The sequence below is a fragment of the Taudactylus pleione genome, unplaced genomic scaffold, assembly GCF_031769625.1.
Source record: "Taudactylus pleione unplaced genomic scaffold, aTauple2 ptg000579l, whole genome shotgun sequence".
NCBI classification, from domain to species: Eukaryota; Metazoa; Chordata; class Amphibia; order Anura; family Myobatrachidae; genus Taudactylus; species Taudactylus pleione.
This window is the reverse complement of record NW_028284981.1, coordinates 529,471-553,794: the sequence shown is the minus strand read 5'-3', so window position 1 is coordinate 553,794 and position 24,324 is coordinate 529,471. Positions and strand designations below refer to the sequence as shown.

The 24,324-nt window shown below is 45.0% G+C and overlaps 1 protein-coding gene across 2 annotated transcripts in view; it reads right to left on the bottom strand.

The window, feature by feature from the left end:
- The window catches only part of FUBP3 (far upstream element binding protein 3), a 58,506-nt gene that overhangs the window by 23,455 nt on the left and 10,727 nt on the right, over positions 1-24,324 (bottom strand). For both annotated transcript variants that reach the window (XM_088453311.1, XM_088453309.1), the window contains exons 3-7: positions 7,955-7,988; positions 6,929-6,978; positions 6,748-6,819; positions 3,833-3,890; positions 2,478-2,640 (exon numbers count right to left, since the gene is read on the bottom strand). In XM_088453311.1, the coding sequence (XP_088309437.1) occupies positions 2,478-2,640; positions 3,833-3,890; positions 6,748-6,819; positions 6,929-6,978; positions 7,955-7,988 (377 nt within the window). The remainder of the gene's footprint in view (positions 1-2,477; positions 2,641-3,832; positions 3,891-6,747; positions 6,820-6,928; positions 6,979-7,954; positions 7,989-24,324) is intronic.

The window sequence follows — 24,324 nt, the reverse complement described above, 5'->3', positions numbered from 1 at the left end:
GCGCTCGCACTGTATCGGTGCCCTCCTCCATGAAAATGGAGCGGCCTCCTGGCCGCTCGTATAGCTGTGGGTGACCACCCACAGCTATAGCGAGCGGCCATGATGATGGTCGCGATGGTCTTGACCATCGGACTTGCAACGGAGACCCTGCGGTAGGGTCTCCCTGCCACAAGCCCTCGAGTGATTTTGGCTCTATCAGAGCCAAAATCACTCCCACTGACATCACTAGTGATGTCAGTGGGGCCGGCTTCAGACGGTAGGCATTCCCATGGGAACGCCTCCGTCTGGCAGGCACGCCCCCGGCACGCCCACCAAAGGGGGTGTGCTGTCAATCAACATCGACAGCAAGCCCCCTTTGGTGCGAGACCCGGAGCGATGGAAAGCCAATCGCTCCCCAAGTCTCGCGCATGCGCACGACGGAGCTCCCTCCGTCGTGCGCATGCGCAGTGGGGAACAGCGACCCGCTTGCGAGCGTACTGCTGCTCGCGATCGGGTCTGAATGACCCCCTTATGCCCACCACTTTAAAATGGCTGGAAAAGGAGGAGGTGGTGGAGGAGGGAGAGGAAGGTGGAGGAGGGAGAGGTAGGTGGAGGAGGGAGAGGAAGGTGGAGGAGGTCCAACCAGATGCTGCAATTTATGCGATTTAGGCTTCTGATTGGTCTTCTCACTCCCTCCCCTACCTGCAGGTGTCTTTGATGAACAAATGAAACACAGAGAAGAATTATAGCAGGGCTACGAGGAAGGGGAGGTTCTATTTAAGCTCCATGTAGTGATGGAGCATTCTGGAGTATCATTTTATGGGCAGTTACTTGTATGTTTAGAAGTCTTCCCAATGAACAGTAAACTTTTGGGGACGAATTAAGCGACCTTGCTATTTCCAGCCCAGAACACTACACTGAACACTGGGCAGAACTTTCAGCTAGGTAGCAACCGTGTTGAATCCTGGCCATTACCCATTGTGACTCCTGGCCATTACGACATGGGTGAAAATCCAGATCGTCCCTAAAATAAGTATTCACTAACCTAATTCCCCCCCTTAAGCCTAACCCTCCTTAGGGGTGCCTAACCCTAACCTTCCCCCCAGTGCCTAACCCTAATCCCCCCTCTAAGTGCCTAAACCTAACCACCCTTCCCCGCCGCCTAAACCTAAGTCCCGCATAACCCTAAGTCTCCCCTCCCCCCCCCCCCCGGGGGTGCCAAACCCCAACCCTTCCTCCCCCTAGCCTAACCCTAACCTCCCGGGGGGTGCCTAACCTTAAGTCCCCCTCGGGAGCCCTAAACCCAACAAACTGCGGTTGTCCGCGCTGGTCATCACTTCAATCGGGATGCCGGGCGCCGGTCTCCCGGCGTCGGTAAAATGACAGGCGTCTAGATTTAGACACCCGTCATTTAACCCTCGTCGGGGTAAAGCCAGCCGTCGGGATTAGGTCCACCGGCTTCCCGACTGTATACCCCCATGGACCAGCAGCTGTCACCAACAGGCCAGTTCCTAAGTGGGAGACGCTTGCTGTAACGCTCCTAGCAAAATTCATTAGGACAGAACAGCACTGCTTGGTGGGCAGTAAGGTTATTCTGTATAAATGCGGCCATTACACCTTATATAGGCATTATTAGTACTGACGGACTGAACTCTTTAAGGGCTGCATCATATAAGCAGCCAGTCAGAATATTCCATACATTTGGGCGAGAGATGTCATCCATTGCAGGAACTTGCCAACAGTGACTGAACCGACAAGGCAAAGAGCACTTTTATGGAGATCCTTGTTTTTGCTCTCAAAAAGCCAATGTGTTTCTTATGCACTGTAGGTAAAAATGAAATCTACTGCACTCTTCCCAGCAATAACATTGCGGTGATCAACCCTTCATCGCACGCCCTGATAAGCCATACGCTGCTGGCATTAATGAAAGCAGTGACATTTCCAGTAGCTGTCAAATGTGCATCTAAAAGTGAGTACCGCTGGCTTATTTTCCACATTGCTCATTAAGTAACTGCAACCAGCCATTAACATCAGTCACTGTCTCGCACAGAAATCACTTTTAAGGCATAAAAAAAAAAAAAAAGTGTAAAATTGCACGTTTTAATTTTTCTGATAAATTCTATTTTAGTTGCTCTTGGTTTTAAGAAGGATAGAATATATATATATATATATATATATATAACATATATACACACACTGTTTTTTTTGTTTTTTTTTAAAGGTACTGGAGTACCAGGAATTAAGTGCTAATTAGCAGCAGACTGCACTCTTCAAAATTAACATCCTACAAAGCAGGTTCCACACTGGGCATAATTACACACTCATACCTGCTGCCTTGCAAAACTATTAGCAGAATGGTGTGGATGGAAAAAGAACAAAGTATATAGTACTGGGGGGATAATGAGGATGAAAAGGGGCCTTAGGAAGTATCAGATTAACTCATGCAGTGCCAGTGATTCCCACCAAAAAAAAAACTCAGGGCACGGGGGGGCATTTACCTGCAGCTGTTTGATGGTCTCCCCTCCTTTGCCAATGACCAAGCCAACTTTGGAAGCTGGAATGAGGATTTCCTGGACGGTGCTATTTCCGTCCATGTCGTTATGAAAACCCGGCCCATTCCGACAGCGGTCCACGATTTGACCTAGGAGGCGCTTGGCTTGCCTGCAGGGGATAAAGGCCACAAAAGGACATATAAACTCCATTAAGTATTTTTCAATATCCAGCTTGAGTAGGGACAGAAGGCCCCTGTTGTTGGAGCCAGGCCACCCTGCAACTTAATAGCTGTACATGCAATTCCTTCTGCCATCTCATACACCCCATAGTCAAAGCTCATCCAAATTGCACTTTACAGGAATCATGGTTTAGCGATGTTGAGTTTAAACATATGAAGGTTTCCATACATCTGCCATGGACTAGGTCAATTCTCCGATCCCCAGACACCGAGAGTTCTGTGAAATCCAACATGTTTGATTTCCCCGATTTGCCGATCCCAACCAAAGAATTATCGGGATCAGCAAATCAGGAATTTTTAACATGAAGAATTTCACCAATTCCCCGATGGTTAGGCGATCATTATTGGCCACCGGTCGGTGGTTGGGCTGTTCCGGTCCGATCGGGGAATCAGCGAAATAGCCGACTGATGCGTCAGGCTACACACCACTCCTCGCGAACGTCAAGGGGCTATTTTTATCGCCAGCATCTCGCTGGCCGTGAAGGGGTTAAACAGACACTAAATAAGACAACCTTAGCCTACATGATCTACGGTGACTTTACTGCATAGAGACAACGGCCATGCTATCGGTATATTATAGAAAAAAAAAAACACGGAACAAAGCAGAAACTCTAGCGCTTGCTGTGTAATATGCAGTTGCCAATAACACTTATTCCAGATCAGCGGTCACAGCAGCCTGGCACAAATGAGGGGGCTTTTGAAACGCCCTTAAAACTCCTGAGACTTGCTGGGGTGCAGTGGAACCAGTTATCTTTGCCGAGACTGGGGACAGGGAGGATTGGCTGCCTAATGCCAGCTCTGAGCTCGTGATGGGGTGTAAAAGAAAAAAAAAAAATAAGACATACAAGAATCACCTCGGCCTGCTGTGATACCTTTAAGGACTTTTGTGTTGGCTCGCCAAGCGAAAAAAAAGAAAGCACAGCAATTGTGGAAGGGAAATTGTAGCGATTGGGAATGTAAAGGGGGGGGGGGGGGGGTGAGGATGAGGAAAGAGATTATGATTCACAACATGACAGTTTGTATCAAGCCTCCGCCAACACAAAAGGAGAGAGACTACTTGTGCCGGTTACTGCTGCAGCTATTACAGAACCTTGTGGGGACAGTGTTGCACACAGCACTCACTCTATGCTCTCCGGTGCTCCCGTTAGTACGCAGGGTCTCTCGGGCATTCCACCGCTATCTGCAAGACAATAACAGCTCGTTAGAAGCTTTGCCAATTATATATATTAACAGCATTTACCAACACTTTGCTCTGTCACCATTTGCTGGATAATGTAAATGTCCCGTAAGTAAAAGGTTGGCGTCTCTTGCTGCCAAATAGGGAAACCCACCTTCAGGTGACTTGAACATTACTTCCTGTAACTTTAACCAACTACACCATGTTCTCTAGGCTATTGAACGATGTATTTAGATAATCATAGTTATCCACTTTTTGTTGCCATGAGGAGGAACACAAACCTGTTCCTGATGCAACAGTATCAAGCGCACAGCGGAACCACGTAGGGGACACGCACTCTGCTGCCGATAGAAATACATCGCTGGGTGAGCCAGAAGGGAACAGCAAACATTAAACAACGCTTTTCGCAAAAGCGGTAAAAGTTACCTGAGCGTGCGCGAGCCTTCTAAATAAATGCCGCACAAGTGTAGGCTGAGGTAGCGTCCTGCGAAAATCTAAAGTTCCAAACCAGTACCCAACCCCCTACCGTTACCCAGATCCTAACTCAGGAGAGGGGTTCTAACCTTCATAATGAAAAGCACATTGTAGCTTACAGGACCATTAATCCCACAACTGGCATTGCCAGATCTAAACTAGGAAATGTAATTATACATTGGTTCAGAGTTCAAATGGATATTCTCCGGTATATCTGTAAAAAGCACAGCCTGGACCTGGTCCTGATCCGGTGTATGGAGCAAATCCATCCACACAATGAGTTCAGCCAATCAGGTCTGCACCATATTGCACCTTCATGGTGGTCACTGCACCCGAAAGGTTACATTTTAGTTTTGGATAGAGCTACAATATAATACAGAATATTACGGAGGGGTGATTCTGCGCCGCACGGATCTCTCATCACAGAAGCAAACGTTGAGTTTCTGCATGCGCGTAGGGAGAATGGAAGCCAGTCTCTGATCGGTCTCTTGTACCCAGCCTTCCCCACCTCTCCACAATTAGTTGAACGGTTACTTGCATTAGCACGTGGTTTTAAATCAGGCTTCTGTGGCTGCCCACAACTGCAGCCACTGTGTGCATCTCAGACCCTGCCCCCTAGTGTCTCCTTACCTCCCCCAGATCTGGCAGGTTCCCTGGGGACACCACGGTCTAGTGATGCCCCCCTTCACCTACCAGGTCAGACGACTTAAAAAAAATAAATAAATAAATATTTTTACAACCCTGCCCCCAATCCCCAACAGAGCCTGAGGAACCATCAGACCCCTGGTAAGTTGTATTGTCATGTTTATCACAACTTATTGGCTAGCCCCCAAAACAAAAAGAGCAGTTTTGATTAAAAAGCTGAATTCATCACACTGGGTTGCTATACGCATCTAAGTTTACAGACAAATGGAAATTTAAAAGGCTGCGGATCTCCTGAGTTAAAAGTTAAACCGGACACTGAAATTTTGCATCTAGAAGTAAAGTGTTAATGCATGGGGGTAAACTACAGCCCTAAGAGAATACAATCTTTCATTGCCTCTAGATCCAATATAACAGGGCACTACCACACAGGAAATGCACGGCTCTGGCAGACAAAGGGACCGGACACGTGTGTGTTGCGTCACACAACTACATTACAAGCGCACGTACCAAGTGTGCCGGATACAAAACACAAACTATTTTGCGCAGTCTCAGAGCTAGATTGCAAGCTCTTTGGGCTGCACAGTTTGCGCCTGCTCAGTTTCATACTCCTGGCTCAGGTCTCCTTTTTCCTGTGTCTACACAAACAATGGCCAAACCTGCGACAAACAAGCATCTTGCTATTTAATGGATACTTTCATATGTACTAAGCCCTGTAACAAATCTTTTATCAGCCATTATAAATCTTTTTCAGCATGTTACACAGTTCACAACCTGCTGGTTAATGACCAGTTACGCAGAGATTACAAAAGTTTGTTTCTTCAACATGACTAGCACTACGAGGGAACAGGTTTCTTGCACACCTATGTTTATTATTTACTAAGCAGCGGCTTTCGCAAGCTGACACTTTATTGGCGGGTATCACCCCAAAATTTAATGCAGCGCAAATATAAAGCACAAAACCCGGCGTGATTTGCACTTAATATTAGTGACGCTATAAATTTAAAGGTTAAATCTACTTTCTAAATATATTACTTGTCTTTAAGGGGGAATTCAATTGTTTTTGGGCACCCATGACGTGATCTATTCAATTGAATGCGCCGCTGAACATGAGTGCCGCATTCTCGCGCTAAAATGCATTGGGATTAGCCACATAAAGCGACTTTTCCTGAGCAAACTACGGAGTCAAGGAGCCCAAAAGCTCTAGATGGATTCCTGCTCGCACCTCAGGAGTGATGGGCGCCCGTGGCACACTCGCCCAGCGGCACAAACAATTGTATAAGCCCCTATCATGTTAGACAGTAGCTACAGGCGCCCAAAAACAATTGTATTCCCCCTTAAAGTGGCGATGTAATCCTCTGTCAGGGGGGCCCTAAACCAATGGACACCTGACGGAGCAGTTCAATTGTTGCTCTATTCACGCCCGACAGCACAGAGTTTAGCTGTGCAAAGTGATTAAACCCGTCTAAAAAAAACTGTTTTGGGCGCCCAAACTTCCGTTTGACCGCCCTAAGTGCCAACTTCCCGCACATTTCTGATTGCTACCTCAAGAGGCAGCGAGCAGAAATCTGTCTACCCGCTTTAAGGTGCCCAATAAAAATATTGAATTGCCCCAGTGTCTATTCAAAAAAATAAAAACCTCTAAAAAAAAATTAAAAAAAATTCACGCAGACTGGACTACAGGGAACATTACATATCAAGCCAAAAATCGATAACAGAAGGCCGCACGCCACGTATTATTTACCAGGAGCAATCTGAATCTTGCATCCGGATTCCGTCTGAATTCGTGAAATCTGTTCCCCGCCCCGTCCGATTACTGGAAGAGAGAAGAAAAAGAAGCAGCTGGTTACAACAGGAGACAGAAAGCCGCAGAGTGCGACAAAACGTAGCGCAAACCCAGCAAAAACAGGAAACAGCGGACTTACTGAATCCCACCATCTTGTCAGGCACTTTATATTCTTCTGTCATCACAGTCCTGAATAGAAAACAATAATGCATAGGTCATTAAATAAAATAAATAGATATTGCCGGCGGTCATTAAAGTAACATGAAAATGACTGAGCACAATTAAATGGGGGAGGGGGGGGGGGGGGGGACAGTTTGATTCGACAGCGGACCACCAGAAACTATTACTATACTAGTTTCCCGACATCATCAAGGGAATGTAATTCAAGAGGCGCAGTTTCAATATTGCTGACGCATTCAATTTAAATCATTGCAGTATCGTTTCCATTTTACCTTTTTAGGTTGACTTACGCACGAGTGTGTACATAAACATGACAGAGGATTGCAGGTACACGTGTGCGCTACCAATACAGTCTACTAGGCCGGGGTAACGTGAAATGTAAGCACTAAAGTGGCAAGGCCCTATAGAATGGTAACCTGCAGACCAACCACAGCACAGATACTGTGTAACTTAATGTCGTTGGGATGCACTTGTTAAATAAAGCTATAACCAAAATATTTTGTTTTCTTTCAAGATATATAATATTTGGATTCGGTACCACTTTAAATCTAGTAGGACTGTTTATGTACATTAGAAACATAATAATAAATGGAGACCACTCCAACACAGAGCTGATTTTTTTATTTATTTATTTATTTTTATACCCAAATGTAATTTTTTTTCTCTCTTTTTTTTTTTTTACAGAGGGCATTTTTTTTATTTTTTAAACAAAATACAAAAAAATAAATAAATGCATTACATCATCGTGTATGGCCTCTTTGCTCTAACAGGACCTTCGCTTTGGTGAAATGAACCCTAGTCCATAAATCAAAAATGTTATTGACCGTTCCCCATTTCTGCAAGTGCTAAACATTAGCTGTGCAAAATCCTCCTATTTGCCCCCTACCTCTCAATCCGCTGCCTGTCTCATAGTAGAGTACAGATGGCCGATCAATAAACAATTAGATTTTGATCAATAAATAATAAAACCGAGCCTACAGCTTACCTTTGATGTACTAGGGCCCCTAGCTGGTTGCCAACTGTGGTAGAGAAAAAAGGAAAAGAGAGGGGGGAAAACAAGAAAAAAGAAAAGAAAAATAGTATTATTTTAGAAAAGCAAACTTGATTTCGCTAGAAAATAATTCACTGTCCGTCAGGGAAGGAAAGGGGGGTGCAGACATTTAGGCTCTGTGATAGGAATGTGGTATGAAATATGTCACAGAAGAGGGGGGGGGGGTTTACTTATGGAACAGACATTCTATAAATTGCACGGACCAGCTGGGCGAGAGCTGTGACATTGATCGCATGCTCTCATGCGGGGGGGGGGAATCAGGAAAACATACTGGTAGCCCCCTCCGTGTGTCCCATACTGCCTGGGAATATAAAACACACACACAATAAAAAAAAAAAAAAAAAAATCTTTAAATCCTCCCCACTGGCCACCAAATTAAACATGATGTAAAGATTAGGCAGAATGGTGTACACATTAATACTGGCCAACAGAGGCTCTCAAGACATATGTCTGGTCTCATAAACGCAGATCAATAGCCCCAAATAACAAGCACGAATGTTGCTCTCTATACGTAAACGCGACCCGCTGGGAGTTTAGTTTGGTTAGAGGGCTCCCCGGTTATGTAGGAAACCCTATTTATAGAGTGGTCTACACAGAAAGTGACTTCCTGGGCAGCCACTATCAGCACTAGGATACAAGCCAACAGGTGTCGTAGTTAGGAGTAATGTAGTGTAGAGAACTATCCAAACACAGGGTGTTCACACCATCAAGCAAACATCTGCAGAGCTGAAGTCTGCTGGCCAGACTTACTACAGTCATTCGGCTAGCGTCTGTACTCCATAATGGGAAGGGAGAAAATGCACACTGCTTTCTATATATCTCTGGCGTGTAACAGAGGCATCAATAGGCAAACTACAGGTCTGCAGCAATATCTGCACAGTTACACTGCATGAGGCTGTACAGGGCACTGGGTGCCGTCACATGGTAGCAGGTCTGTGTTTAGTAGAACAGGGTATGGAAGCAGGGCACTAAGCAGGGGGAGCTGTCAAGTCAATAAGGAGCTAGCACTGCCCTGCCCCTACTGGCTGGCATGTAACACTCCGTACTATCCCCATGCAGCAGAGGTGGCAAAGGCACAGTCAGCTTCCTATTGCACTGCCTTCTCTGGGTTTTGTCTTCCCTCCAGGTATTTCGGAGCTGTAAGTGATGCTACAGTTTTATTATTAGGGGGTCACTGGCGGCAGTGGGATCATTCCACGTCAACCAGGTGTGTCCATCACCAATCACAGATTTTTAAGTTTTTTTTTTTTAATTTGAGAATGTAAAAAAATAAAAATAATTTCTGCCAAATATCTCGACTGTCTGACTGTTCGTTTCCAAAATCTAGATTTTTTTTTTAATGTATTAAACTATTTACTAATCGCAGCTTATGTATTCCAGTTTATTTAAAGTATCATGGGTGTTTATTAAAGAATCGCCACGAAATTTGGAGCCTCCCGAATCCAAAAAAATTCAACCCAAACGACTATCTGCCTTATGTTTCGAGTTACAGCAAAAAATGCAAGCTTTTGGAACAAAATTAAAAACGCCAGGTTAAATCAACATTAGAGGATATCCCAATATTTTTTAGGTGCTTAACAAAGCTATATATTACTCCCACAAAAAAAAAAAAATTTTTTGAAAAATCTGCATTTTTTTTTCATAGTGGAGAAAAAAAAAGTTAGTTTTTTCAAAGAATGTTAAAAAAAAAAAAATCATCAAAAATCAGACTGGTGGACTATTTTTTTTTTTTTTCCCGGGGTGATCTGATGTGGAATGACCCATTGGTAAATGGCACATCAATTGGAAACAGCAACTAAATGGTTGTGTGTGTATATATATATATATATATATATATATATACATATACACAGCTCAATAACTTGTGTGATTACCTGTGGGGGATATGTATCAAGCAGGGAAAAGAGGGAAGAATCGATTAAACCAGTGGAGAAGTTTCCCATGGCAAACAATCAACTACTATCATTTTATAACATGTTCTTGACAAATGATAGCTCAAAACTCAACCCCCCCCCCCCCCCCCCCCCACTCCATGTTTTTTTAGCACTGGACTAAAAGAGGGCAGGTTTTGTTTTTGTTGCATTACTATATGGCAGTAGTTCTCAAACTCGGTTCTCAGGACCCCACACAGTTCACGTTTTGCAGGTCACCCGGGAGATGCACAGGTGTAATCATTACTGAATGACACGTTTTAAAAGGTCCGCAGGTGGAGCTAATTATTTCACTTGATTCAGTGATTAGACCTGGAAAACATGCACTGTTTGGGGTCCTGAAGACAGAGTTTGAGAACCTGTGCTATATGGCAATAGTTATCATTCTAGCACCCTGCACCTGTCGCTAGCCGTGCAGTTCCTCTTTCCTGCCTGGGGTGTCGCTCTCTGCTCTGGTGCTTCTAGCACACTCAGCTGATGCAACAAACTACTCAGATGCAGACCAGAGCACAAACTGACACCCCAGGCAGGAAAAAGGAACTGCACGAGTTGTGACAGGTGCAGGGTGCTAGAATGAACACTAGGCAATATTGTATACAGACATCACAATTACCCATGACAGGGAGATGAATATACATCATACAATATATACATTGGATAGAGTGGTTAAAACTTCTTTTTATAGGGTTGGTGACAAAAGTGGACTCAACGGCAATCCAGGAACAAACTGAAATACAAACAGGTAATGATTAATGTAACGCAGACTGGAAGTATGGAAAGGACCTTTAATGTTACCACCCCAGAACCCAATCAATGGTGCAATATATAACCAGCAGGTAAGGACTGGGTGTTGATGCAGGGGTGTATCTACCCATTTGCCAGGATGGCACTCGCCAGGAGCGGCAGCTAAAGGGGGGGCGCCGCCCGGTGGCGTCACCCGCAGCTACGGGGTAGATACGCCCCTGAGTGTGACCACCCCCCCTGGGCAGAGTCCTCCCTTCATTGAAGTCTCATGTAGAGTTGCTGTCTGCCGCCTATGCTGCCAGCTTATCGTCAGTGTGACCACCCCCATTCAGGTGATCATATCTCTGCAGCCAATCAGCGCCGAGCTGACAGTGGTAGCATTATTCATGTGGCTGCCTGGACTCTCTGATACAGCCAACAGCTGTAGCAGTGTCCATTAAAGTAGGTCAGGCAAAGCTGTATAAGGCGGAGGTGGGGGGGGGGCGAGTACCCATTCTGAGAGGGCCCCCCCGGTCCCCAACGCAGATCGGATCTTAATAACTGATCGGATCCAAAGTGACGTGCTGCTGCTGCTGAAGAGACAGAGACCTTGGATCACCAGTGCGACCGTGGAGCGCGCAGAGTATCTGGAAGTGTGCTGTGCCCTTATTGGAGCTCAGAAAAATGCTCCATTGACCCCTTCTAAAGATAAGGCGCCCAGGCTGGCATGCCGTTTTGCAACTAAGGAGTGAGTGCCGGCCTATCTTATGTGGTGGGAAAGGGGGCAACTGTCAAATTTTTTTTATTTTTCCAAAAATATCGGGGAGGAAGGGCCAGACCCCTATATACACCCCTGGTTGCATGGAACACGCTCTAGGTGCCAGCTACTGCTAGAGAACATACAGGTGCAATGTTCACTTCAATTAAGAAAAAAAAAAAGAGGGCATGAAGCTTCTGGGATTCAAGTGCCCGCGCTGTAAACACACTTGAGATACAGTTTACCGTGACTAATGCCCGGGGGATTAGTCGTGATGAACTGCATCTTCCAACCTAAGCGCAGGGAGCGATGGTGTTACTGCAGGCTGTAACACCGCGACTTGGTTCAGGTATTAATTAGCACAAATTGCTGCTCGCACCTCGGGAGGGTGCGAGCAGAAATCCGCAAGTCGTGGAATTACAGCGCAAGCCATTGCATAGCTCCAGGCACTCATCCCATCGCTTAGAATTTAATTCCCCCTTAGTTACAAGCATGTACTAAAAGGAGAGTCCACGAGCTTTAATTGACAACACACGGTGACATTGGCCATTAGACGCCATACTGCAACATGTACAGCCCCAGAATAGGAGGCACGCGCCACAGTGCAAGAACCGAAATCATGTTGGATAATTAATGGGTTAGCTGCTCAGTTAAATAACAAAATACTAGTGTAAAATAAACAGGCGGTATTAAAAAGGCACAAATGAATAAATAAAATTCTCTTGTTTTAAATTATATATAGGATTGTAATGATTATAGCCTTTTTAGGACAGGTTAGCAGGTGCATGGTAGGTCACTTAGAAAAGGCAGATGTTAATCCAGTCAATGCTGCCGTGAACGTGTGTCCACAAACCACTACCTTGCCCTCACTGGTCCTCCGGGTGAGTTGGTGGTCTTCAGTCCCTTCAGTCTAACTTTTACAGCCGCAGCAGTCACATCCGGCTCGCTGCGGCCAGTAATGACATCACTCAGTACTGGGCACTTCCCCACTTTGAACACCAGATGGTTCCAACTGTTTTCCTGCTGTAGCACATTTGTATTTTACCCAACGCGTTTCATACCACTATGGTACTTTTCCAAGGAGCAAAAGGACTGAAGACCATCAACTCACCAGAGGACCAAGTAGGGACAGTGAGGGCAAAACAGTGATCTGTGGGCCTGATTCAATAGTGCACTGCTGAACGTAGATTCCCGATGTTCGGGAATCTGCACAGGCACGTGACCCATTCTGCGCATAAACGGGTATGCGATCCCGCTCGCAGACTGGCAGTGATTGACAGTCTGCTGCAGTTTATGGGCGGAGAGGGGGCGGACACTAGAGTGTGCCCAGAGTCTATAACGCATGGGCAGGTCCATGGGAAAGTGGCCATGGCAGCCATTTTCCCTGTACTGCTCACAACGGCGGGAAAATGGCCGCGGCGGCCATTTTCCATCCGTTCTTACAGCGCTGACACTGGCGCCGACGTGGGACTGCGGAAAGGTAAATAAAATATGGGTGCAGGGTGTGTGAGGTGCGGGCCCCCCCTGGACTTAGGGGCCTGTGTGCACCACACACCCTGCACCCATTATAAATACGCCCCTGTATACACCACAACACTTTCAGGGGGAGAGTGAGTGAAGAAATTACCCATAGCGACCATTTTGTAGAATGCACTTGATAGATGCTAGCTAGAAGCAAGTTCTGCACCTTTAAGAAGGCCAGACCTGATATATGTGGACAATTGAGCAAGTGCAGAAAATAAATTATACCTGATACCCAAATGATGACCGAACAAAGTGACCAAATTTGGACAATCATATTGGACAATCATATTGGACAATCATATTGGACAATCATATTGGACAATCATATTGGACAATCATATTGGACAATCATATTGGACAATCATATTGGACAATCATATTGGACAATCATATTGGACAATCATATTGGACAATCATATTGGACAATCATATTGGACAATCATATTGGACAATCATATTGGACAATCATATTGGCTTGCACTTTTTTTTTTTTTTTTTTTTAGAACATTTATATACTGTTCAAGAATTGTACAACCTCAACAGTAATAAATGTAACTCCCTCACTGGAAACTGTAGGTGCATCCTGTGTGCAACGCGGCTAACTGACCTGTGGTAGAAGTTATAAAAAAAACGACCCTTTGTCCCCATAATACTTTGTATGCCAGATGCCCTTCCTAGCGGAAATATGACTTGCAGTGTAAAAATTCTCTCATCAGAAAGAAAGCCCGCTGCCCCCCCCCCCCCCAACCGCCACCCCCTTAAACCACAGCATGACGTGGCTGGCACTAGACCTTCCCAAGTAATGCTATGGGCAAAGATGTCCCCTCAAAGCTTTGCACCAAATATAAAACACAACCTATACACTTTCCTCCTGCCACACGCAGCGCATCCATCTAGCAGTGTAATCATGAAGGGGGACGGTTGGGGGGGGGTCTCCTCTGCCCGCAGTGGCACGAGCATGCAGTGTGTACCACAGAAGACCCCATTGAAGGTACGAAATGCGTTAAATGTTTCTCTTTTTGGACTCCAGGATATGTCATCCACCCGCTTGCCGCTTACTCCCAGAGCTCTGGAACGACGCACTCACATTACCACTTTTGGATACATTAACAGCCCCTTAGGTCGAGGTTGAGATCGTACTAAAACTGCTATTTGAGACATCAAATTAATACATTCACCTCCTTCAACTATAATATTAGCTTGGAACTAGAACAAGAATTCATTTTAAATATTTGATGTGTGTAATATTTTTTATTGAATCCATGGAGTTTTTCTATGTGTAATGTTCAATCTGTTATTTCTGTTCACCGTTAGAGTATATGTGAGATAACTGTGTTATTATTTATATATAAAAAATTATTTGCTATGAAAACTGAAGAATGGTACGATCTGTTATATATCAGCGCAAGGGTGTTTTCTTAGTGTTTTTAAGTGTGACACCTATCTTTTAGGTGTACTTATATATGTGCAACCGCAAGCACATTGACTCTCTGCTGCTGAAGTTAATGCAGTGGTTCCCAAAGCTTCCTGCCCAGGACGACTCCGGATAAGACCCAGGTAGAGGAGCTGTGACCGTCAGAGAGGGGGACATCACTGAGGACTTGCCGCCGATGCCCCGACCCAGTCTTGTGGAGAAGCCTGCCTATCGCTGAGGAAAAAGACACGTGGACCCGGACAGCCCCAGCAGTGTATTTGACAGACCCAACCAGCGCCTGGCCCAGCGAGGACCCCTGGAGACAAAACAGGGCACTGGGAGGGAATAGAGTCCCCAGAGTGGAGGATTTTCCCTGTTGTGCCCGGACGGAGACAGCACCGGAGTGGAGGGAGAGAGCATCAGTGGACCACTATCTGCATCGTGCTTTGCATCCCAGTGTCTGGATATCGGAGGAGGCAGAAGAGCCACAGCTTGGGGGTGAGACATCTGGTGCCCTTCCTGTATCCTGACTCAAGGGGGTATATATTTACTAAAGTGCAGGTTTTTAGAAGTAGCGATGTTGCTCATAGCAACCAGATTCTAGCTATTATCTTCCAGAAGGTGCTAAATAAATAAAGTATAATCTGATTGGTTGCTATGGACATCTCCACTTCTAAAAACTTGCACTTCAGTAAATACCCCTTAGTTGTACTTCTAGAACATAAAGAGAACTTAAACTACAATAATATTCATGCTACAGTACTTTACCTACCAATTACTAAGCTTGCATGCAGACCTCAACATACAATAGAGCCACGGCTTATTGCACTGTCCATAATTCCCATCTGCCTTACCTAAACCCTCCTGTCATTGTAACCCATGTGCTATAATCATTGCACAACATAACAGCTTAGGAGAGGGGGTCTTGCTTCATTTCCAGGCAGAAGTCTTGGGGTCGATGCAACTCAACGCGAAGTGTGTGATGTACAGTTCCAGAAAGCACGCGGCCGCCGCCACCTCGCGCCCCATAGGAAAATTGGCGGTATTGGGCTACCATACTAGACTGTAATGTGTGCGTCCACACATCGCGCTGAGCTGAATAAGTCCCCATAACGACATAGGAGGCAGGGACTCAACCCTCTATGTTTGCTCGCAGCCTGTACAGAGAGATAATTATAACATAGGCTTTACCCTGCATTATACACAAATGAAGAGCTACAGATTGTGAGGTTAGAATGCAAATGAAAGACAGAAATTAGACATCGAAGGACAGGCAGCACCAATACATGGGAGGTCATCTCGGCAAGACATGCAAAGGCCTGGGACAGAACACTAGTTTTTGCTTAAATAAGGACCAACAATCCTGTAGTAGAAGTCTTATATAACTAGAGCTACTCATAACATTGGTGGGTTCATAACACTGCAGCCATAGGGGCCCTAACCCTCAAAATACATATTATGCCATCCGGAAGTAGAAATGCAGCCAAAAAATATAAAACCCTCACCTACTCCTGCGGCATGCCAAGTGTCCTGCTCGGGGCCCCAGACACGGCTGACCGAAGCCGAGGTTATTACACAAGAGCGCGCCTATTGCACCCTGCATTTCAGGCTACAAGAGTCTGAAGCCAGGGCAAACAGACCAGCGATATCCAAATCTGGATCTCACCCCCCCCAACAGCTCATGTATTCAGGATTTCTTTAACCGTGCACAGGTGTCTTTAGGTCTACATGGCTGTGCCAGCACTGCAGCTGTGGCACTCAGCAGCCGTGTAGGGGCAAATAGGAGTTGAGGTGCAGTAACAGATAAGGTAAAAAGTTATAAACATTACATATGGTATAGCGGCTGCCTAACAATGGTAAATTATGTATTTTGTGCGGGCAACCCCTAGTGTTCATTCTAGCACCCTGAACCTGGCACAACCAGTGCAATTCCTCTTTCCTGCCAGGGCTGTCGCTCTCTGCTCTGGTGCTTCTAGCACCCTCAGATAATGCCCCAAGCTGTGAAGCACCAGAACAGAGCGACACCCCAGGCAGGAAAGAGGAACTGCACGGGCTGTGACAGGTGCTAGAATGAACGCTAATTATCATTAGACATGAGAACGTAATCTGCACTGCAGTCAGGTCTCTCAGCTAGCCAGGGCTGATCAGGTGCTTAGCAAGCAACTACAATATCACATAACCAAGGTTTCAGGACCACAGATACATGTGAATGTTATTAGTAGCTCTTTGATATAAAACAACTCTGACGGAAATGACTACAATCCATGCTGTACCCTCCCGGAAAAGTGCCTCGCCAGACATGTTTGCTAACGAGAAATAGAAGACCTTCATCCGCCACATGCAAATAGACAAGAGGGTGCGAGTGCAAAGGAGGGGACGGAAGACTAATCCGGTCATAAAAAACGGCTGGGGTTTGTCCCTTTCTAGCTTCAGACAGTGCTGCAACATGCAGAGAGTTCAGACATCAGACAGCAAACAGACAACCCCGCGCAGGCCAGGAGGGGCTACTTACGATCATTCACAGGTGCCAGTTTTTTACAATCCGGCTGTTCTGTCACACAGAGAAGAGACGGAGGGGGGGGGGGGGGGAAGAAAAAGAAGGAACACACAGGACTCTTATTGAAAGATAAATTAGTGAGGCATGCGATAAGCACTACAGGTAATAAGAAAGTCAGGTTAGGGTGTTTATGGTGGAAATCACAAATGAAACCAGTAGAGCTAAAATCTCTGATTGGTAGAAAGTTGCCGCTGTCCAAAGTATAAAACGCTCTCCAGTGGTTTGAATGATGCTGTTGCCTAGAGGCAGCAATTCTGTACAGGGAACCAGTATTCATGAGACTGCAGCCTTTCAATACAAGAAAAACCATCAACATCGATAAAGCAGGACGTTAATAAGGAAACATCGATATGCTGCGCTCTCTAATGGTTCAGAACACACAACTGCTACCTTTACTGTGTGCAAATGAAGGATGAACTACAACTCCGAGCTAGCTAGGATGATTGCTTTGGTATACAAGTAATGAGTAAAGTTTATCTGTCATTTGGAACTATACAAGTCATTGGGGGTAGTAAAATGGTTTTATCGTGCCTGATCTTCCGTCTATAGTGATAGGAGATCTGGGAGTGATAGTGAACGGTCTTTGGATACTCATGCATTTTCATGGATAATGCGCCCAAGCAGATAGGGTTTAGCCACATAAAATGGATAAACCCATCTAGAGTCCTACTTATCGTGCCCAAAAAGCAGTTTGGGCACCCGAAACCAGGACTTTTTGTCGATTTCTGCTCGCCACCTCAGGAGGGTGCGAGCAGAATTCTGTGCGCCTGTGCTATTTGTACCCGATCAGAACAACAATTGAATTGCTACGTCGGGGCACCCATTAGTAACAGACGTGGGTGCAAACAATTGAAATCACCCCCTTTATAATAAACGAGTAATACTTATTCAAGCAAAACACCGTAATATTGCAGATAAGGACTGAGCAGCATTTTAAGGCACTAAAATGAGCCCTACCGTAACCCTATCCATTCACAGGATCATTGTTGGGTATGTTGGAAAATTAGCCTATTGCCCCCTGCTTGCCGTCATTTCATACCACAGTACTAGGTCGCAGTGATGTCAGAAGCGACGCGGCCGCTGAACCAGAATAGCTGTCTCTAGTCCGGTCTTATATACGGTCTGGCTGAGCGACAATCCTGCCACTCAGCTGTAGGTCCAGCTGCGAGATGACCCCGTGTGTGGCCAGCTGTATTCTACAACCGCAGCTTTGCAGATATATAGTGGCTGCATAAGAATCCTGCTTAAAAAGTACAAGATGCTGAGCAGGCCATATACATTCATTTGCTTCGGTTGACTTTTGTTACAGGGCTGTAACACACAAAGTTAACATTGCAGTGTATACACATAACCACAGTCAGCGAGCGGCACAGGCTTTTTCAGAGACGTGACAGTAATCTGCAAGCGCTAATGAGTTTGTCTTCGTTCATCTCTAATAGCTGGAGAACAACCTACTGATTGCACCTGAATGCAAAACAACCCAGGACGAGGAGACAATGAGCAGGTAGCACCGGAGACAGACACAGAACGGTGACTTCTCAGATATTTTCCAGCCATTCTGAGACCACAAAGGAAGCAGCTAACATTCTGCAGAGTTAAGGTGAAGGTCCTCTCTGCCTCGCCAAGGCCTCATTTGGAAGATAGTGACATTTGCAGAGCAATCAGTTTGCTTCTGATAAACGTCTTATTTATATTACAAGTACCAGCTGTTCCGTAGACGCGTTCACCCGCCACGGGCTTGGGCCTCGGAGCTGCATGAGACTTCCCCGGTGCCACGCGGCTGTGTAAACCCACAAACTCAAAAATCTGCATAAAGATATAATGGGATCAAATGACAGAGCAGATGTTATTTATACACCACTGCAAGCAGCAGCCAGGGGCCAAAAGGTGAGTAAACAGCAGCACAGGCTCCCAGTGTGACGGAAATGCTTCAACCTCATCCAAGGCAGGGAAATTGTAGCTGCACACCAGCCTAGCTCTTTGGAGGCTCTACAGCTACTTCACTACAGCCTGTGGCTGGCAGGCCATGCTTTGTCTTGTAGTTCAAGACCGTTCATTTATAAAGGTGCCACGGCGCCCCGCAGCGGCAGACGGCAGGGCGGCGCCCCGCGACGGCGCCCCGCAGCGGCAGGGACGGCGCCCCGCAGCGGCAGGGACGGCGCCCCGCAGCGGCAGGGACGGCGCCCCGCAGCGGCAGGGACGGCGCCCCGCAGCGGCAGGGACGGCGCCCCGCAGCGGCAGGGACGGCGCCCCGCAGCGGCAGGGACGGCGCCCCGCAGCGGCAGGGACGGCAGGGACGGCGCCCCGCAGCGGCAGACGGCAGGGACGGCGCCCCGCAGCGGCAGACGGCAGGGACGGCGCCCCGCAGCGGCAGACGGCAGGGACGGCGCCCCGCAGCGGCAGACGGCAGGGACGGCGCCCCGCAGCGGCAGACGGCAGGGACGGCGCCCCGCAGCGTCAGGGACATACAGGACACACACAGGTAGACAAAATAACTGCAGACAAGAGAACAGTAGAGATGGCTCTGATCATGAAGAGCTTACATTCTAATGGGACAATGGTACAGCTGAAACAGAGGAAGCCTGGGACAGCTGTGAGGATACATTAGTGTGGGCTGTATAGTTTATAGCATATAAGACCTGTCCCGGCAAGTCCTCTTTATTAGATACCATTAAAATTGAACTATAGTGATGTTTGAGTAAAGAAGTACATACTAAGAGACGTCTGATCCGAGGAAGACACAAGGATGTCTCTTTGCCCAAACACAAAAATATTCCACAATAAAATTGCTGTGTTTTTGTCCCTTAGCGCAATAAAAGTTTGTAGAATGAGCCCCTCCAGCTGTTCCAAGTTACAGCCATGTTGTTGGCTATCAATTCACTAGGATCACCAGCGAGGCAAATAACACAAATGATAAGAAAAGATATAGTGGAATATTCCACCTTAGGGAGCGCATTTAATATCAACCATCATACCATGTATCAAGGATATTACATTTATTAACACTACAAGCATAAATAAAATCACTGTACAATCACACACATAATATTACCACTACTTGTCACCTATTAATTGTGATTATTTGGACAGAGCTTCCAGGTATTATGTGAATTGGAACTTCAATATATATGTCCCTTTAGATTTTAAATGGAAGTCTCTTTTTTTCGCTGCATGCTTTATACAGGGGAGACGCTGCTCCTGCCTGCGCTATATGCTCGATATCACAAAACGGCCCGGCACTATAATGCTCGACCTCTTATATGTTTCTTTTGCCGAGTAACCGCAGTTGAAATTAGGGCTTGTACGGGGGGGTGGGGGGGATGTTTGCGCTCTTACCCCGATGCCATGCGTCTTCATGAAGTGCGGCAATGGTGTCACTCAGCCAATATCCACGTTTTTTCCCCTGTCTTGGAAAGCACCCCAGTCGTAAGTGTGTACAGATGGTGACCAGAAGTGAAGTCCAAGCCGCGGGATTAGTGAGTCCTTATGCGTTTCTCCGTCGACAGTAAATATGACTCATCAGAGAAAAGAACCTCTGAGCAGGTGCTCTCCCTCTTATTAACAGCACGGACAGGTTACTGAACGGCGCCAGCAATAATTGGATGTTAAGGTGCATACACACGGTCAGATGAACGATTTGCAAACGATTGAACGATTTCAGCCTGTATTAAAATGAATGAATGAAATCGACCAAATTTGACTGCAAACACATCAGATCGTTATCTGACACACGGGAACGCGCATCGTTCATTCTTACCCACGTTACAGATATTTCTTTCAGGTACGAACGATTTTTAAAATCGTTATTGTTCAGATCTGAAGAAAAATCTGACCGTGAGTATGCACCTTAAGGGTCGAGCATAGCGCAGGCAGGAGCAGCGCTCTCCCCTGTATACAGCATTCAGCGAAAAGAGAGAAACTTTCATTTAAAATATAAAGGAACATACAAATATATTTTGAAGTCCCAATTCACATAATACCTGGAAGCTCTGCCCGTATAATTTCTACTAAGGACTATAACAGTTAATATGTGAAGGGTCGGTGACAAGTAGTGGTAATAGATGTGTGAGTGTACAGTGATTTTATTTAGGCTTGTGGTTTTAATAAATGTGATATCCTTGATACAGGGTATGATGGTTGATATTAAATGCGCTCCTTAAGGTGGAATATTCCACTATATCTTTTCTTGTATTCTTGTTCAAGTTAATCCAGAATTAATGAAAAGGGTAGCAGCAGAAATATATGTATAAATATTCCCAGATCAGAAAGTAAAAAAATAAAATAAAAATAATTTTTTTTTATACAAATTAATAGCGCCTGAGAAATTGTTTTTGTTTTGTGTGTTAAATAGCACAAATTGCTTTTCGATTTGAAAAGCAGACCCCTCCCATACACCAGCCACACTTCTAGAAAGCAGTCACATATATAACTATACGCCATGGAGCAGTGATCAAGTTATCACCCACCAAACAACTTTGGCCTCTGATTACAAGGTGTAGATTACTGCAATATGTAAAGCAGGACATATCTTGGCCATTGCTTTACCTGGATGAATGCTAAAAATGTACCTAACAATCAGGAATAGCATTCTGTAAAGCAAAGTAAAAAATGACCATACAAACAAGGGAAACGGGAAATGGGGAAACACAGTTGCACAGGAGTAATAAATACCATGTAGTGTCTCCAGAATAGGGATGAAGAAAATCAGGGGGTGCTCCCTGGAGTATATATAATGATATATAAAAAAATAAAGACAAAAAGAACTCCTTGTATGAGGCACACTCCTGATACTACAGAAAAAAGAAAACAAAAGAATATCAAATATGTAGAAAAGGAATTATATTAAAATATAACCTTTATTGATCCAATTTTAAGACCTAATATAGACCAATAGGCAATCAACAACCAAACAATACTGAGACAGTATTAAACCTGCAGATTTAGCTGCACATTAAATCTTTTTGTACATGTACCAAAAACCAGCCCATATTATAATATTCCCTGAGCCAATATTCTAGCTACAGCGGCCGGTTATTAAGGCATGAATAGTAAGCATACATAGAATTGAGTTGATAACCTTCAATAGTTCATAGGGGTATGCATCCTCTTATACCTTGGCGAAAATGACAAAACAAATATGACAATACAGTGTAAACACAACACATAATTAAAAGCTGTACACCAAACCCATATATCACCTTATATCAATTCAATGGTATTAGATAATAAGAGGCGTCCCTCTATTTGGAAGGTATGGAGAATATGCAATAATATCTATATAGATGTGAAAGGTAAAGTGTGTGTACTTATGGGTCAGATTCTGCTGTTCCACGTCATATAAACGACGCGCGTTTCGCCAGAAGCGGGCTGTCCCCTTGAGAAAGCCCGCTTCTGGTGAAACGCGCGACGGCCTGTCAGCTGGGGGATCCCAGTGCGCACTGAGGACCACTTCACCGTATACCCATTTGGAGAATATTCTTGCCAGGTACTGTTCTTTAATCCTCTTTCCCTGCTCTCTCATTAGATGTCTATGCTGCGAGTTCCTGCTCTGCTTGGAGCAACAGGTTTCTCACAGTAGGATTGACACTAACAGTAGAAGCAGGCTGCACTGTTTCCATGTGTGCCAGTGAAACTCATTCCACGTCCTCTATATTTATATGACGTGGAACAGCAGAATCTGACCCATGCAAGTACACACACTTTACCTTTCACATCTATATAGATTATTGCATATTCTCCATACCTTCCAAATAGAGGGACGCCTCTTATTATCTAATACCATTGAATTGATATAAGGTGATATATGGGTTTGGTGTACAGCTTTTTAATTATGTGTTGTGTTTACACTGTATTGTCATATTTGTTTTGTCATTTTCGCCAAGGTATAAGAGGATGCATACCCCTATGAACTATTGAAGGTTATCAACTCAATTCTATGTATGCTTACTATTCATGCCTTATTAACCGGCCGCTGTAGCTAGAATATTGGCTCAGGGAATATTATAATATGGGCTGGTTTTTGGTACATGTACAAAAAGATTTAATGTGCAGTTAAATCTGCAGGTTTAATACTGTCTCAGTATTGTTTGGTTGCTGATTGCCTATTGGTCTATATTAGGTTTTAAAATTGGATCAATAAAAGGTTATATTTTAATATAATTCCTTTTCTACATATTTGATATTCTTTTGTTTTCTTTTTTTCTGTAGTATCAGGAGTGTGCCTCATACAAGGAGTTCTTTTTGTCTTTATTTTTTTATATATCAAAGTAAAAAATTGTCAGAGTGGGCGGAAACTGAAACAAACTATGTTTGGGGAGCGTCACAAACAGAACAGGTCATTTGGGGAAATGAAGTCAGACGGCACAGACCTACAGCAAATAAATTCCATGTTCTGCCTTTCATACCTTCCGGATATTTGCAATCACAGTATATGTCAGATGTCTCGCTTTGGGTTACGCAGCATGAAGCCTAATTAGCATAAAGGTCTCACCCATACAAGTAGATATATATATTTTATTGATTTCCAGAAACTGGAAGGAGGGCACTCACCACGTACTTAAAAAGGTACATAAGCTTATTTATTTAAGCATTATAAATAAATCACTGGTGATTTATTGTTCTTGCGACGATGTACGTTTGGCCGTCCGGACGTAGATTTGCATAGAATGGAAAGGCTGAATTTGACGGCTGACATTTGAACAATACTTAAATAAATAAGCTTACTGTACACATTTCACTACCCGGTGCGTGCCCTCCTCCTAGTCTCTGGTTTCCGTGTTCATGTGTCGGCTGCTACTTTTGGCATCTACTGAGAAGCACCCCTGGTGACATTTGCAGATGAGTGCGCAAAAAAAAAAAAAAAAAAATCAAAAAAAAATCGAAGTACCCAAAAAAAGAAATAACCGATTCTCAACGGAGAATCACTGCTACATATGCAGGAGGCCTCAATGGCAGGAGAAGTTAAGATTTACGGCATGATAACGTAGGCTAACAGCAATGGAATGTAGAATTATGCAGAAGTCAGTCACACTTGGATTCTGCAAGTCACCAGGGCAAATATCTACTCACTGACATACACAGAAGGAGCTCCCAAGTCAGCCACCCAGTGAATCTGTAGAATGCCTGCTGGGGCCGACCTGGTTACTGGAATTCGCCCAGTTGTAATATTTTTAATGGACATTTTTTGTCTCTCTAATTCAGCTCTAAAGGCCCCTCTACAAACTAGATGTTATCTTGAATGATTTGGCCGATTCTGACATATTGTAACGACAACTCGTTCATATCGTCCAGTGTGTACGCGCGATGCCGATGTGCACTCCCGAGGGTCGTCCGTCGCATCCTCAGATCTTTTGTACATGCAGAAAGATCCGAGGATGTTGCTAGCGATGCCATGCTGCC